The 13,922-nt window shown below is 40.7% G+C and overlaps 2 protein-coding genes across 2 annotated transcripts in view; both read right to left on the bottom strand.

The window, feature by feature from the left end:
• ITGA1 (integrin subunit alpha 1) overlaps window positions 1–13,922 on the bottom strand; it is a 72,832-nt gene that overhangs the window by 53,794 nt on the left and 5,116 nt on the right. The gene's annotated exons all lie outside the window — the stretch shown is intronic.
• Window positions 6,226–13,233, bottom strand: PELO (pelota mRNA surveillance and ribosome rescue factor). The gene is made up of 2 exons (XM_064736272.1): window positions 12,305–13,233; window positions 6,226–11,181 (listed from the first exon to the last, which is right to left on the bottom strand). Exons 1-2 carry the CDS (start codon window positions 13,028–13,030, stop codon window positions 10,750–10,752), a joined length of 1,158 nt encoding a protein of 385 aa, XP_064592342.1. The 5' UTR covers window positions 13,031–13,233; the 3' UTR covers window positions 6,226–10,749.

Raw genomic sequence — 13,922 nt, 5'->3', positions numbered from 1 at the left:
GGGGGGAAATCCAAATGCAAGAAAGCTTGACCAAACAAAAATGACAGAGACAAACAGGGCAGATACAAACTTCAGAATTAAATCTCAGATATGTATATTAGAAGAAAAAATCAACTTGCAAAGTACAGTCAAGATGTATAGAAGCAACTTACCTATTCTTTCCCATAATAAAACAGCTATCATAATTTTCATTGTAACACAACAGTTCAGTTTTAGCTGAACCACATCTAGTACAGAGAGAGACCTGAACACTCTTAAACTTTAAAGTGCTTCTTAGCACTAATACTTTATTCTTCAGACAAACTTGTTACATAAAGCTAACAGGTTCCAGAAAAAAAACATAAATCAAAATAATATTCACTGAACTGAATTCCATTTAAAAGTCACAGGGAAATGCTACAACAGTCTCACACAGAAAACTCCTTTACTTATGTTAAGTACCGTGGTAAAGTTGAACGAATTAAAAAAATAATTAAATAATTGTATGCACATCTTTTTGAGAGAAGAACTGGAAAGTAAGGGACAAACATACTGCTGCTAAAGGAAAATTTTGAAGTATAAAAATGCTTGACATGGAGCTTGGACTGAAAATATGAACCACATCGGAATAATTCCTTTTTTCTATTGCCTATGTTAATTCTTTGTGATGCATCAAACGCACTATCGATAAAATTGCTCAAGATTTAGTTTTTTAAAAACTTTTTCTCCTGTTGGTAACCAAAAAATTGCTACAGTGAGAATGTAGTTGATAAGAGATTGCTACAGGCAATAATGGAAAATAAGTCACATATTTGTTGAAATGCTGGAATTTCTCCATGAATGGTCCCCAGATGGTAGAGCTCTCACACAAGGTCAGATGGAAATGCTTCTCCAACTGCACAGAACTGAAATGCCCGTAGGGAGAGCCAGCCTGTCCTGCATAAGCATGAGGGAGCAGGCACTGTCTGTTTGCACAGATCAGGTCTGACCTGGTCATTGCAAAATCCTGAGCCTGTTCCAAGCATGTGCCAGCACGAGTGATCACAGTAGTAACTTTCTACTATGACATACAGAGCACTCCTTGTTTGGAATCTATGATTTTTCACTGCTAAAAGAGAAGATAATCCTCACCCAGTTTGTTTCCTTAGTCGTTCCTACCTATGAATTAACTCTGACGAGAAATCTTTTATTGTACTGGACAATTTGAAGAACATTGCTGTGATAACACAAAGTTTACACTTGGAATCGAGAAATCCAAGCAGATAAGAATGTAAAACTGCAAATTACCACAGTGATCATTAAATCAAATTTTCCATGAACTTAACCATAAAAATAGCTGCCTAATCTAGTAAAGGCTACAACAAACCACACGCATATAATGAAAAACACTGCACCCTAAGAAAAAAAGTGTACTCATTTGGTCAAAGAAGACCAAAAGAACACCTGGTATTGCATTAGTCAGTTCATAAGGCTGATGCAGAAGGTATTTTGCAGGTTAGCTCATCTTATGGTCCAAGATAATCACAAGGACTTTCACATCTTGATGCGTCTTATGCTAGTATTTCATCTTTGGTCTATCTGTGAGGTGAGCATAATTTACAGGCAACAGATACAACTGAACAACTGAACTTTCTGTAAATGGATTCCTATACCAGTAAGCCAGAATTGGCATACAGTGTTCATCTGTGACCATGAGAAAAAAAAGACAAAATCAAAACGCCAACTTTCCATCAGTATCACTCTTGAAATAAGAACAGAAGATGCACCTCTAACAAGAAACTTTTTCCCTGCAATAATTATGGGGGATATGTGTGGAATGGAATATGGTCAAGATTGGCGACTATTTCATTGTCATTTCACAGTGCAGTTGGAAAACAAAGCAATTTTAAAAACTGCAGCAAAATTGTACGGGCTTTTAATTTCTTCTATTATGTGGTACATTTTTATGGTCAAGATAATCTTTCTTTAAGTGAAAAGCTAATGAATTCTCCAAAAGTCACTCAATCATACATTATCAATACTGACTGGCAACGTACTGACAACTTTAGCATAATATGCATCACCAACAATATCTACTTATTTTTAAAGACTCTGGCACTCAAGTATCAGTTACAGCATGAACATCTCTTTTGTTGTATCATTGCTGTAGGGATAAACCAGTTGAAAGCACTGCAAAATTAATCTTAGGTCTTTTTACTGCAAATGTTCATTTTTATTCGCCAATAAACAATTCAGGGAAATTTGGAACCAGCCATGAAGAGATTATAAAAGGAAGGTTTGTTTCCCCCCAAAAAAATTAGAGCTGGATTCTAGAGGTAGAAAAACATCCTGTTTTTTAGATGCAGTTTAAGATAGAGTTTTCTACATGAATTACTGGCACTAATAGCTTTCATTTCCCACCCACAGGACTGAAGTACACCCATGATTTTAAAGATATCTATCTGGACCAGGCCTATTCTGAAAGTATCCTCGTGATACCAGGAGTTCCAAAAAGAACCTGCTACTCTTTGTTTCAAACATCTGCATCACCCTCACAGAGCTACTATGCAAGTTTAATAGTCAGGAAATTGTCCAAGCTGTATCAAAGTTTGCAAAACTAGGATCAGTTTTGGGGTCATTTAAAAGTGACTCAGTCTTCTTAAAGTGAATGGGATCTGCAAGTCTTAAAAAAAGGACCTCCTAAAAAGGTACAAATGAAACTTGTGCCACCAACTTAAATCCCGCAATACTACTGTTGCATGTATGTGCTACCTTAGCATAGATTTAACATCAGTCTTATGCAAGTAGCACCTCAACTATAGTTTCAGCAGCAGAGTCTGGCAGATCACTTCCAGCTTTTCCTTCCTGCCCAGCTATGAGGCAGCACAGCAGTTCTGATGCTGAGGTCTTTTTGTTCTTTTTGGTCTACAGCCCTTTGGATACCACAGTTGCCTTTGTAAGAAACAGACTTTACCAAGCTGTGCTGGTAGATACAGAGGACCAACTCATAGCTGCTCTCTTAAAAATTACTGGAGAAAACACGCTTTCAAAAGAAAACACACTTAATGATCGCTGATTTCAGTCTAATGCCTGTTTACAAATAAAACTCCCAAAAAATATTTTTAATGGCCTTTACAGCTCCTGGCAGACATCTAGCTGGCAGAGATGGAAAGGAAAGTACTCATTAAGCATTCATCAGGTACACAATCTTAGCATTTTTGCATCATTAGCTCAAACAGCTAATGCCTGTTTCACAGGAGGTCAGTGTTATGGTGGAATCTGGTGCGATTGCTGAGATGCAGTGTGAACATATGTGCTAAGAATTGCACAGACATAAACAGGGCAACACAATGCTCTGATCAAATAAAACCAGCAAGTGCTCTGCTCCTGTTCCAAGCATGGGTACAGGACTGATGAATTGATTCCTATCTCTTACTGTTAACTATATCACATTTCTCAGGGTAAACAAATTCCATAAAAAAGTGACCTTTTGCTCTGATTTTCTCTGACTGGAAGGCTGTTCCAATTTCTCATTTTTCAGTAGTAGGAACGTTCTGATCTCTAACATACATTTATTTCTTGCCAGTCCTTATGTCAAAATAAAAGTGCTTAAAGTAGGGAAACAAAATAGTTTTAAAAATGTTCTAGAAATAAGCAAAAAAGCTCAAATTCAAATTACGACTGCCTAAAGCCCTAAGCATCTTTTCAGTGACAATTTCCACACTCTTTCCAAAAAAACCCACATCACTTACAAATTTCTATTACCTATTTAGAAAAGAAAGACCAGTCTTCAAAATTATGAAAGGCTGGACTCACAGTTGTCAGCATTAATTTTGTTTTTTCTAAACACTCATCTTTGTTCATAACAAAATACTTTATCCCATAAGAGCAAAAAACAAGCCCATGGAAATTTACATTTGGATAAAACAAATGCAGACAGCTTGAAACAGTTAGGCGGCATAATTTACCAAGAACACAATGTTGACTGTGTACTAATAAAGTTTTAACAACTGGTTTCTGGGGTTTTCTTGAGAAAAGGTTTAAAAGCCTGTCATTTGACTGATTTGACTTACCAGTCTTTTTATCTCAGCTGAAATGACCTGAAAACTCTTAAAAAACACCAACAAACCTTGTTACATGTGGTTTCATTGTTCTTTCTCTTTTTCTTCCCACAAGGTACACTCTCAAAAAGCCTTTAAGATTTATTTCAATCAGCTTCTCTTGGTTTGAGTATTTTTTAATGTCTGACTAGAAATTTTTCCTTTGCTTATCATACAGACTGCCAACACAACACAGTGAAGCGTTTGTTTCACAAAGCAGTATTTTTGAAAACGAAGGTGGTTTTCAGACAGGTATGAAAGGAAAACAAAGCCAGCCTTTCACAAGCCTCAGATACAGCAATAGCAGGGTGGCCGGAAATTACTCCATAGTGAGAGGATTAGCAAGGTCTCAATATCTCTAGAGTCTGTCTCAGGCTCAAAGCTCCTCTCCCTCAGACACACACACAGAGCTTAATCACATCAGCTGGCATCTTACCCTCAGCCTAGCATGAGTTGTTAGAACTGAGTTCAGACATTTCAAACATTCACTGCATCTCTCTTTGGGGAAGAAGTCACATACCCAAAACAGCATCTCATGTTTTCCATTAAGCCACAGCTTTTCATCTTTCCTCACAGCTCTGGAACTTGGAACAGCTCTCTCAGGAGACAGCTGCTCTTTTTCTGCCTCTCACCACTGCTGTCCCAGTAGCTCCTACATACAGCTTTGCAGCGAGGGCAGCCAGTGTCCCAGGAGACTTGACTGTCCTGGCAGAGCGCCAGTGTTCACCCAGCACTGTTTCTGCAAAGTCCATTTCAGCTTCTCTTAGATAACCTATTTCAGAACAAAAATTTCCACACAGGGGAGGAATAAATTATATGGGATACACCAGTTCTCTTTACCAAATGGAAGTGGTCTTATGGTACCTGTTTGGGCAAGATAAACAAATGCAATGAATTAACATCTCTCACACCTTAACTAAACTATTTATCTAAAACACTTGAACAATGCAGGTCAAAGAAAAGGCAATTTTCTTCAGCAAAACCTGCTGTAGCTTTCAGGGCTTCAGAAACCGTTAAAGGAAATGTCCATGAGCATTTAAAAACTGTCAGACTTCCTGAATTTATCACTTGCTACCAAGTTCCTTCTACAGTAAACAAATCTTCCAGTCTTGAAGATAATTATCAACCGCGCATCCTGAGCCAATCCTGCAGCTATCAAAGCAACAAGTCGAGAGTCAAGTTAGCTGTTTCTCTTACTGAACACACACATCTTCACATACAAACCCCTTCAGTAAAACATGTGCTAAAAGTATTTGTTCTAATCAAACAAAAAGTACTGCATGAGAAAGAATCTGCCCATCTTCAAAAGCAGATTTGCTGGTAGATATCAGGTCCAAAATCTTTTTGAAACATGGAACACTATTCAGGGTTTTTTTTTTTCTGAAAAACTACAGATAGAAATGTTTTTGGTAGGAACAGTTCTAGTTTTCAATTATTTTCCTTTCACGTTCAGACCAGAAATCTGAAAATTGCCTCCCTCATCCCTTCAGACATCATGCCTGAGCCAGCTGTAATTTAGATATCTCAAACAAGATATAAGATTATCTATTTGCTCAGTGTGGAAGTTGTACTTATTAATGACAGTGACAGCAAAGGGATCACCTTTAGCTAGTGTTAGCTAGCAACTTAGCCTTGTGCTTACTATGAAAGAGAAAATGGCTTTAAGCTTTGTATCTTCTGTTCCATTTGACTTCTTAAACCCCTTACACTCTTTCTTTGCTATTCCAGGCTTGGCTTTGACTAGAAATTCCATTTTGGACCAGAGAAAACACTTCCCATCATGTCTGGTATGTACATTCCTAAAAAGGAGGACTTGCTTCAACTAATTAACATTCTTTAATGGAATAGCTGCTTTGCCAGAAGATTCATGATCAGCTCTGATTTGACTTCTAAGTAATTATTAGAGTAGCATGACAGCAATTACATTAGCTGTAAATGTGGCATTTCCCAAAAAGAGGGCAATAAATTAAAGACTGATACAGCAAAAAACTGACAAGACCTGGCAGGGCTTGAAAGTTGCTGCTTCATGTTGCATTTCCCAGAAGACACTGACTTGGAAAGAAGGGCCGCTCTGACACCACTCCCCTCTCTGTTTCTTATACAGCTCTCAAGTGGGACAAAAGGAAGAATTATTTTCAGACAACAGAAAAAACAACCATGATTTCAGAAACCTTTTCCTCACGCTTTATTGCAGATTAAGACACCTCAGGAGTCATTTTTTTTTTTCCACAGGAAAGCTACAGAGCATATCTAAAACAGTCAAGTTTACAAGTTGACGGGGGATACGCAGTTTGGTTGTTAGACTGAAGACAGAATCTTTCCTTTAGATTCTGTATCATGCAAGCAATTACCCTCAAATCCAAGTCAATGCCCTATTTGAGTCAAGCATGAAATATGTGGCAGGACTAAACATTACACTTATTCAGCAAGTCTTTGGGCAACTGTCACACAAGAGGCTTCACAGCCTGTGTTTACTCTTTCCCCTGCTGAAAAAGCCCAGGCTCAATCCCTGTCGGAGCCTGAATTAAGAATCATTATTATCACAAGACCAAATGGTTAGGCATTTTCTTAACCCTAAATTTGCAGAATAATGAAACATCAAAATACTTATTTTCCACACAAAATCTGAATAAACCCTAAAGGCAATTTGTGGCCATTACAGGAGAAAGACAAATACTGGAAAATTATCTACCATCACTCTCTCCCCACTATCTGCTGAATCAAGTCAGAACTGAGAAATCTTCAGATTAAAGCAACCGATGCAAGGAAAAAAAATCAAGTCTTAAATTCTGCCTATCTAAAAAGTACATAAGTACTTTTCTGAAGTCATTCCTTCTTTTTTTTTTTGTTTTTTGTTTTTATTATGTCTCTTGTAGGGATTCTGATTTTAGGTTATAAAAAAGAATTCCTAATTGCAGACTTTCTAATTGCTGCTTCATATTTTAAAAATTGCTTTCTTAGGTCTTTTGTCGAATCAATAGACTACTTGCTGTAGAAATATGGCTTCAAGTAACACATTCTGACATTATGGGGGTTTTTCCTGCAAAACAGTGCCTACTTATTTATGAAACAGGTTTCTTTTCTTTAAAAAGAGAGCTATGAAAGTCTCAGAGAAAAGTGGACCGGGTGATCTAAAATGTGCATGCCTATGAGTACAGTTTTCTAGACCTATTATGCAGCTTCCAGAAAGAAATTTGAGAGGCTCAAGTGATCTATCAGTCCTATAAGAACTGAGCTATAATACACCTTCACTGAACATGGCAAACCAAGGTCAGCAGCTCAGAAGTTGTAAGAAATTTTTGGAGGATAAGTTAGTTTTAAAATTCAGCGCTACTTAACCTGTGAGAGAACAGTTGCAAATGAAAATTTAGACATTTACACAGCTTTAAAAACATAATGTCTAGTCTTGCCACAAATTAAACTGAAGAGCTGCGGGCTCTTGTTACATTGGTGGTCCAAGATAATTTATTACTAGCATTTTACTTATATATGGGTAAAGACAGGAGGAGGGAGATGAGGATTTCCCTAGTCAAATAATATTGTTAAATGCTTTATAATTTTACTGAAGAATTTATCTTTTATTTTGACTTGTAATTAGTAGGATTATCTTGGTCTCTAGCTGGTGGTGACCTTGCATTTTGCACCAAGCTTTAGCTGATTAACAACCACAAAAAGCATATATGATAAGTGCATTTAAATGCCAAAGGTGACAAAACTAACAGACTGGGGCCTGTTTCAAAATGCAAATTTGCAAGAGAGGCAAAAGAATAACTGAATAAATTTATTTGAATCACTGTCTAGCACAACAGGGTTCATGATCAATCAAATTTCATGCTTTATAAAGCTTTCTTCCTACCAAACGTAACAAGCTTCAGGAAGTCCTACAAAGTGCCTTCATTCATTTTGAATACAGAAAAACTGGAAGCTAAACTACACTATTCACAGAATCGTGCCACAATATAATCCTAAACTGGAGATAGTTCAAAACAGAGACACTTCAAAGTGCAGTTTATAGTTTAGTTCTAAACAATAGACACAAAAAATATTTTCCAATGGCTCTCTCATTTGATATGCTTGATAGCATGCCTCTGCTGCAAGTCTTATCTATACCCACAACCTAAGGTCTGCATTGAGCAAGCAACTTTGTCCGTATGGACTTTTCAACTCTTCAAAATTCCTTGACACATGGAAGATACTAGCAACCCTGGAAATTGGCCAGGTCAAGCACTGAACGCAGCCCACTTTCAATACCAGCCCTTAAGCTGTTTCCTGAAACAGGATGCATTTGTATACATAGTGACTGTATATTTATTTTACAACAAAAATGCTTACCAAAAAAAAAAAAAAAAAAAATCCCATCCTTCCATACTTTGGGCAATTCCATGAGTATTTCTTTCAGAGACATAACAACATGATAGCAATAGGTAAAAAAAAGAAAATTACACAAAATATAGTCAAGGCAGAATTTTAATTCTGAGTGTAAATAATTCAAGGAATCACTATTGTCACATTTGCTTACCAGATGAAAGAAAAACGCAACAAAATGGCCACTTCTTTTCCTTGCTGGTAACTACAGGCACAAAACACAAAACCCCCATTGTAATCATGCAGTACTCAGCAAAAACTCTTCACAACTTCTGGTTTACAATGGAATAATTGGAACTAATCTGATCTGATAAAATAGCAATCCATCCCACAACCAAAGAACAGTAATTTGTCTCTCAGGGAGTTTGTTGAGAAAAACTAAGAATTTCTGATGCACTACAAATTAGAATATGTCATGTGTGTACAGCTGCAACAAACTGGCATTACTTAGAAAAAGGGAATAGGGAATATACTACTATACCATCCTAGGCTATAAAAGCTTGGAGAAATGAATGACTTGTTTTGATACAAGTTTATTTAAGGCCTGAATTGGCTGCCTATAATTAATATTTTCTGGTCAATTTCTTCTGCTCCCTGTTTTCAACATCAAACCAGATATAACAGGAATCAAGGTGCTTTCTTGCTAAAAAGTGTACAATAAACTTAGGCAAATTAAAAAAAAAAAAACTAAACAGTTGCCATTGCCAAACAAAGCTCACCTGAGCATCCTATGACTGGTGGCATAATTCAAGACAAAAATGTAAAGCTCAAACAACATAATTCATGTGCAAGCTGACTTTAAATATGTGTCTCAATGGGCTTGTTTGTCTTCAACAAAAGAAGAATTGAGGTGTTACAGCTCTTATACAAGTTCTTTTCAAGAATTTCTTAGACTGTGTACATGATGTAGAGGAGGAGAGATGGCTTTAATTCAAAAGTACTTCTCTATCAAGAAGTTTAGAATGGTGCTTCACCTACCAATAGACAGTATTAAATTCAGAGGATTAGCACCTTTGGACATAGGGGACTTTACTTAAAAATTATTTTCCTAAAACTATTCTACCCAGACTAGGAGTTTTGGTGGTTTTATTTTTTAATCTTCCACTCTTATAACACTTTCCATATTCTTCTGTGGTTCCTGTTCTCACCTTCTATCACATTTAAATAAGGAATGCCTATTTACACACACAAGCCACATCATCAAACCTGGGTTTGAAACAATACAACTACAGGTTATGTCTGAATCTGAAAGCAGTTTTTGCTTCCTCAACCTAAGATTTACGGTCCAGTGAAGGAAGAAAACTCCTTCTGGCTCTCAGTACTTTCAGCTGATCAAATAATTGAAAAGGCAATTTTCACTTTTACAGTTTCCACTATCTTAAGCTGAAATCTGATTTATACTTTTGTCATCTGTATTTGTGTATCACCGTTTATGTAAGTTTTTAAAGAGATATGCAAATAGAATACCAGATTATGAAGTCACCTAAACTATTTGCTATCAAAAGATTCCTTGTGGAAACTGAAGTCCTGATTTTCTAAGTTTTTTCCCATGCTTTCTCAGAACTGGGTGCTAAATAATGCAAATTTAGCAGAATACAGTCAATGACATCTTATTAGTCTTCAATTTCCCAAGATAACAGCATTCTAAAGATAACTAAATGGTTACACTGAGAGTCACCATTTGTCCCGCATCTACTATAGTGTTAGCAAAGAAATGGTTAACTTAAAGGGTCTCATTGCTGAAAGACTGCTTCAAGCGTTTCACAGAAAAATTTAAGTGGTTAGACTTACATCACCCCACAAAGCCCAAAGAGCTGATATTGACCCAATTCCTTTGACACACCTTAGGAAGAACAGGGAGCTCCTGTGAAGATCAAGCACAGTTTTGACAGTTTTCCCAAGAAGTTTACATTTGTTTCATAATACTCTTTCCAAGCATTTGAACAGAAATAGTCAAACGTGAATTTTTCTCTGTTAGTTTACTATTTTTTCCTACACATTTCACTAAGTTGGCAGTCTGCCTTAACATGCAGACTAAGCAGCACTGGGGAGCCAAATTAGTTTCTTGTACTGCTGGTGGTCCGGAACTGCAAAAACAGTCAGCTCAGCACAACATACCAATAATTATTACCATACATCGGATATGTATGGTAGTGTGCATCAGTAGTGTGCTGAGGAAAGCTATATAGATGTATGTATATGTTCACAATTAGAACTTTTTAATTACATGTCATTGTACATCTGCACACAGTATTCAGGTCAGGAGGACCTTAAATGTCATTTCAACGTGACGCAGAAAAGAAACTGTGGAATGAAGTCACTGTTATCAATCGTCTTCAGAGCTAGACTCATCTTCCTGGTCAGAGAGCTCAGCCACAGGAAAGCGTAGGATAGCTGCCACCCCTGTCAGCTGGCCCAGCTGCTCCCCAGACACGTGGAGGCTGGAGAAAATGCGTACTGTGCCCATGTTCTCCCGCACGCTATCTACCAACTTAACATATCGGGCACGGGTAGCCACATCCTGGTGCCGAAAAAGCTCATCACTGATCAGCAGGGTGTCAATGGCCATGGCTTCGTTGGCCTTCTCCACATGCTTCAGACCATAAAAAGCTCGGTCAGGCTCATGCTGCAGCATTTTATAGAAGTCATCTAAGGCTTTGACCTCACCAGCTGCCTTAGTGTCAGAAAGACGGCTAGATACAGCTGGGTCGCAGAGTGCTTCCTTCAGTGCGTACTTGTGTCCCGAGGAAGAGTGGACCTGGAGTGAAAAAGTCAAAGGTTTGGTGTTTTTGAAGAAAAAGGACCATCTTCTTGATTAACCAATCACAAATACTCTCTATGATATGCAGTATTAATCTTGATGATTATTTGGGAACTTATCTCCTTCTTGAAACGTGCATGATTTTTTTTTTTAATCTCTCCTGCAACCCAAAGCCTATACCAAATCCCTTAAACTGCCTTTCAAGCAGCACAAGAAAACGGCCTCTCTTATTCAAAGGCTGGATTAAATACATGAGCTCCTAAAATAAGGCTACTTGAAACTACCAAGAAACTAAAATCTAAGCCTAAGCCTCTTTTATAAAGCATTCAAGATAAGACCCTCAACACTGCAGGCCTATGGTGTAAAAGTATCAAATCTGTGCAATTATTATGGTTGCAAAGCTGTGAATTGCATCAAAACTTCTCACTGTTATCACTTTGCTACACATGGAAAAGGAGGGTTCTTGGTGCACTGGGTCTCCCAAGTACTAGGACCATGAAGCACCGGCACTCACTTCACTATCCCTGCCCCCAGATAACTCCAGGTCTACTCCAACTGAAAAATAAAATAAGCATCTTTAGGAAAACCTATTTTAGGCTTTGAATATGACTATTTCAGTATAAGACTAAAGCCCCACCCACTCAACCACACATGACTAAGAAACAAGCAAAAAACAACAGCCTTTAACTCTGTAGTACAAAACTGACAACAAAATTTTAGTTAATTTTGGTAACATAAAATTAACTAACCTATATCGCATCCAGGTACTTTTAAAAAAACATCTTTAGAAAGTTGTTATTAAACATGCATGCTATACAGTGTGACAAAGTAACAGTGCAAAGTATTTTTGAACTTGCACTTCACACTTAATCGAAGAGTAAACATGCCTTTACAGGGAATTTGTAATTTCTCTACTCCACGTTAAGGTATGCTAGGTGGGAAGCATCCCTGTACTATGTGTAACTCCTTTACGCTTTGGGAGGCATGAGAACAATTTCCTCATGATGCTCAATCAGAAATTCATTTTTTAATGACTTATTTCCCATGTAACTACCTTTTATTATCACACACAACTCTCAAGCCTCTTTTTACCCACCCTGGAAACTGCACAGATCCTTACCTGTAGGAACTTGGACCTGTTCTCCAGCAGAAGCTTGTTGTCAGTCTTGACTGCCTGCTGGAACATGTAGTCACAAAACTGCTCCCGCACGAAGCCTGGGCTAGCCACCAGTACACACTTCACCACCTCAAAGTTGATATGCCTCTGGATGGCTTGCACCACCTGCTCGTAAAACCTCTCTAGGGCCCGGTCGTGCTGACTGCAGTTCCCTTTCCGCTTGCGGGGGATGTTCACCTCCACCTTGGCACGAGTCAGCGTCATGCTCGGGGTGACCAGGCAGACGTGGGCCAGGCCCTCCTGCATGACCACAGCCGCCACATCGGCGCTCCAGGCCGGGTCGCAGGCCTGCTCGATGCGCTCCAGCACCACGCTGTCCCACTGCTTCTTGGCCAGCGTGAACTGGCGGTTGGGCTCCAGCTCGATAGTGTGGTAGGCGCCCATCTTCACATACTCGTTCTCCTGGATGTTCGTGCCCTTGACCCGCAGCTGGCAGGCCTGTGAGTCGAAGTCGATAGTCTCCACGCAGAGGGTGAGCGTGGTGCGGATGCGGTTGCTGCCCACGCTGCCCGTGGACGACTCGGTCTGAACCTTGCGGATGGTGGAGGCGCGCAGGCTGTCACCCACCTGCAGCAGGTTGTAGGTGTGCCACATGTCCTCAGGCTCCTCGGGGATCAGCGTCACCTGCCCCGCATTATCCTTCTCCAGGTCCTTCCTAACCAGCTTCATCCTGGCGGCTCCTCGCGTCCCTCCCCCCGTGCCGCGGCGGCAGCGGGCGGCAGGCGTGCCCCGGGAGGGAAGGCTGAGGGCCGGAGCCGGCGGGACCGCGCACTCCCGGACGGACTGACGGACACACGAGCGGCCTTCCCGCAGCCACCGCTACCCGCGCTCCTCCGCGCGCCCGCCGCCGACCCCAATGCGCACGCGCAGGGTCCCCGGCTGCGCCCACGGCGCACGCGCACAGAGCCCGCTCCCTCCTAAGGCGCCGCCGGGGCGCGCCCCGCCCCGCCCCGCCCCGCTCGGTCACCGCAAGCACGGCGCATGCGCGGGGCGCCGCGCGCGGGTAACCTGGCGGTGCGTCCCGAGGCTCCCTCGTCCTGCGGAAGGAAAAGTGCCGGGGCGGTGAGAGGAGGGAGGGGGAACGGGGAGCAGCCGCGCTGCTGCGAGCGCTGGAACTCGGCTACTGCTTCGCCGGGAGGGGGGCGCCCCCGCGTTTGTCATTCCCTTCCAGTGCTTCACAGCGCCTCTCAGCATGCTTGACGTTTCAAAACACGACAGGAAAAAGCCAAACCAAAACCGAGCGGCCAAAGCCAAGCGGTTGTAGAAACTCAGGGGCACAGATACCAAAAGAGGCGAGAGGTGCAGTCCCGTGCTTCAGCGGGCGCCAAGGAGCCGTGGGACCGCGGTGCCGCCCCCAGCCGCCGCCGCCTGCCTGAGGCGGGGCGAGGCGGCCCCCACCCATGGAAAGGGAAACCTGACCTGGTGCTTGCACGCTGCTCTTGAACTGAATTCCGGTTTAAAAGGGTTTGGTTAAATTTGCGAGTTACACTTCAGCCAGTCCTGAACCTTGACCGGCTTCCTTCCAGATCTGACATGCTAGGGAGGCAGATAAGCACTTTTC

This window comes from Zonotrichia leucophrys, chromosome Z (assembly GCF_028769735.1).
Source record: "Zonotrichia leucophrys gambelii isolate GWCS_2022_RI chromosome Z, RI_Zleu_2.0, whole genome shotgun sequence".
NCBI classification, from domain to species: Eukaryota; Metazoa; Chordata; class Aves; order Passeriformes; family Passerellidae; genus Zonotrichia; species Zonotrichia leucophrys.
The sequence above is the reverse complement of the archived record's forward strand: the minus strand, read 5'-3'. Positions and strand labels throughout refer to the sequence as shown.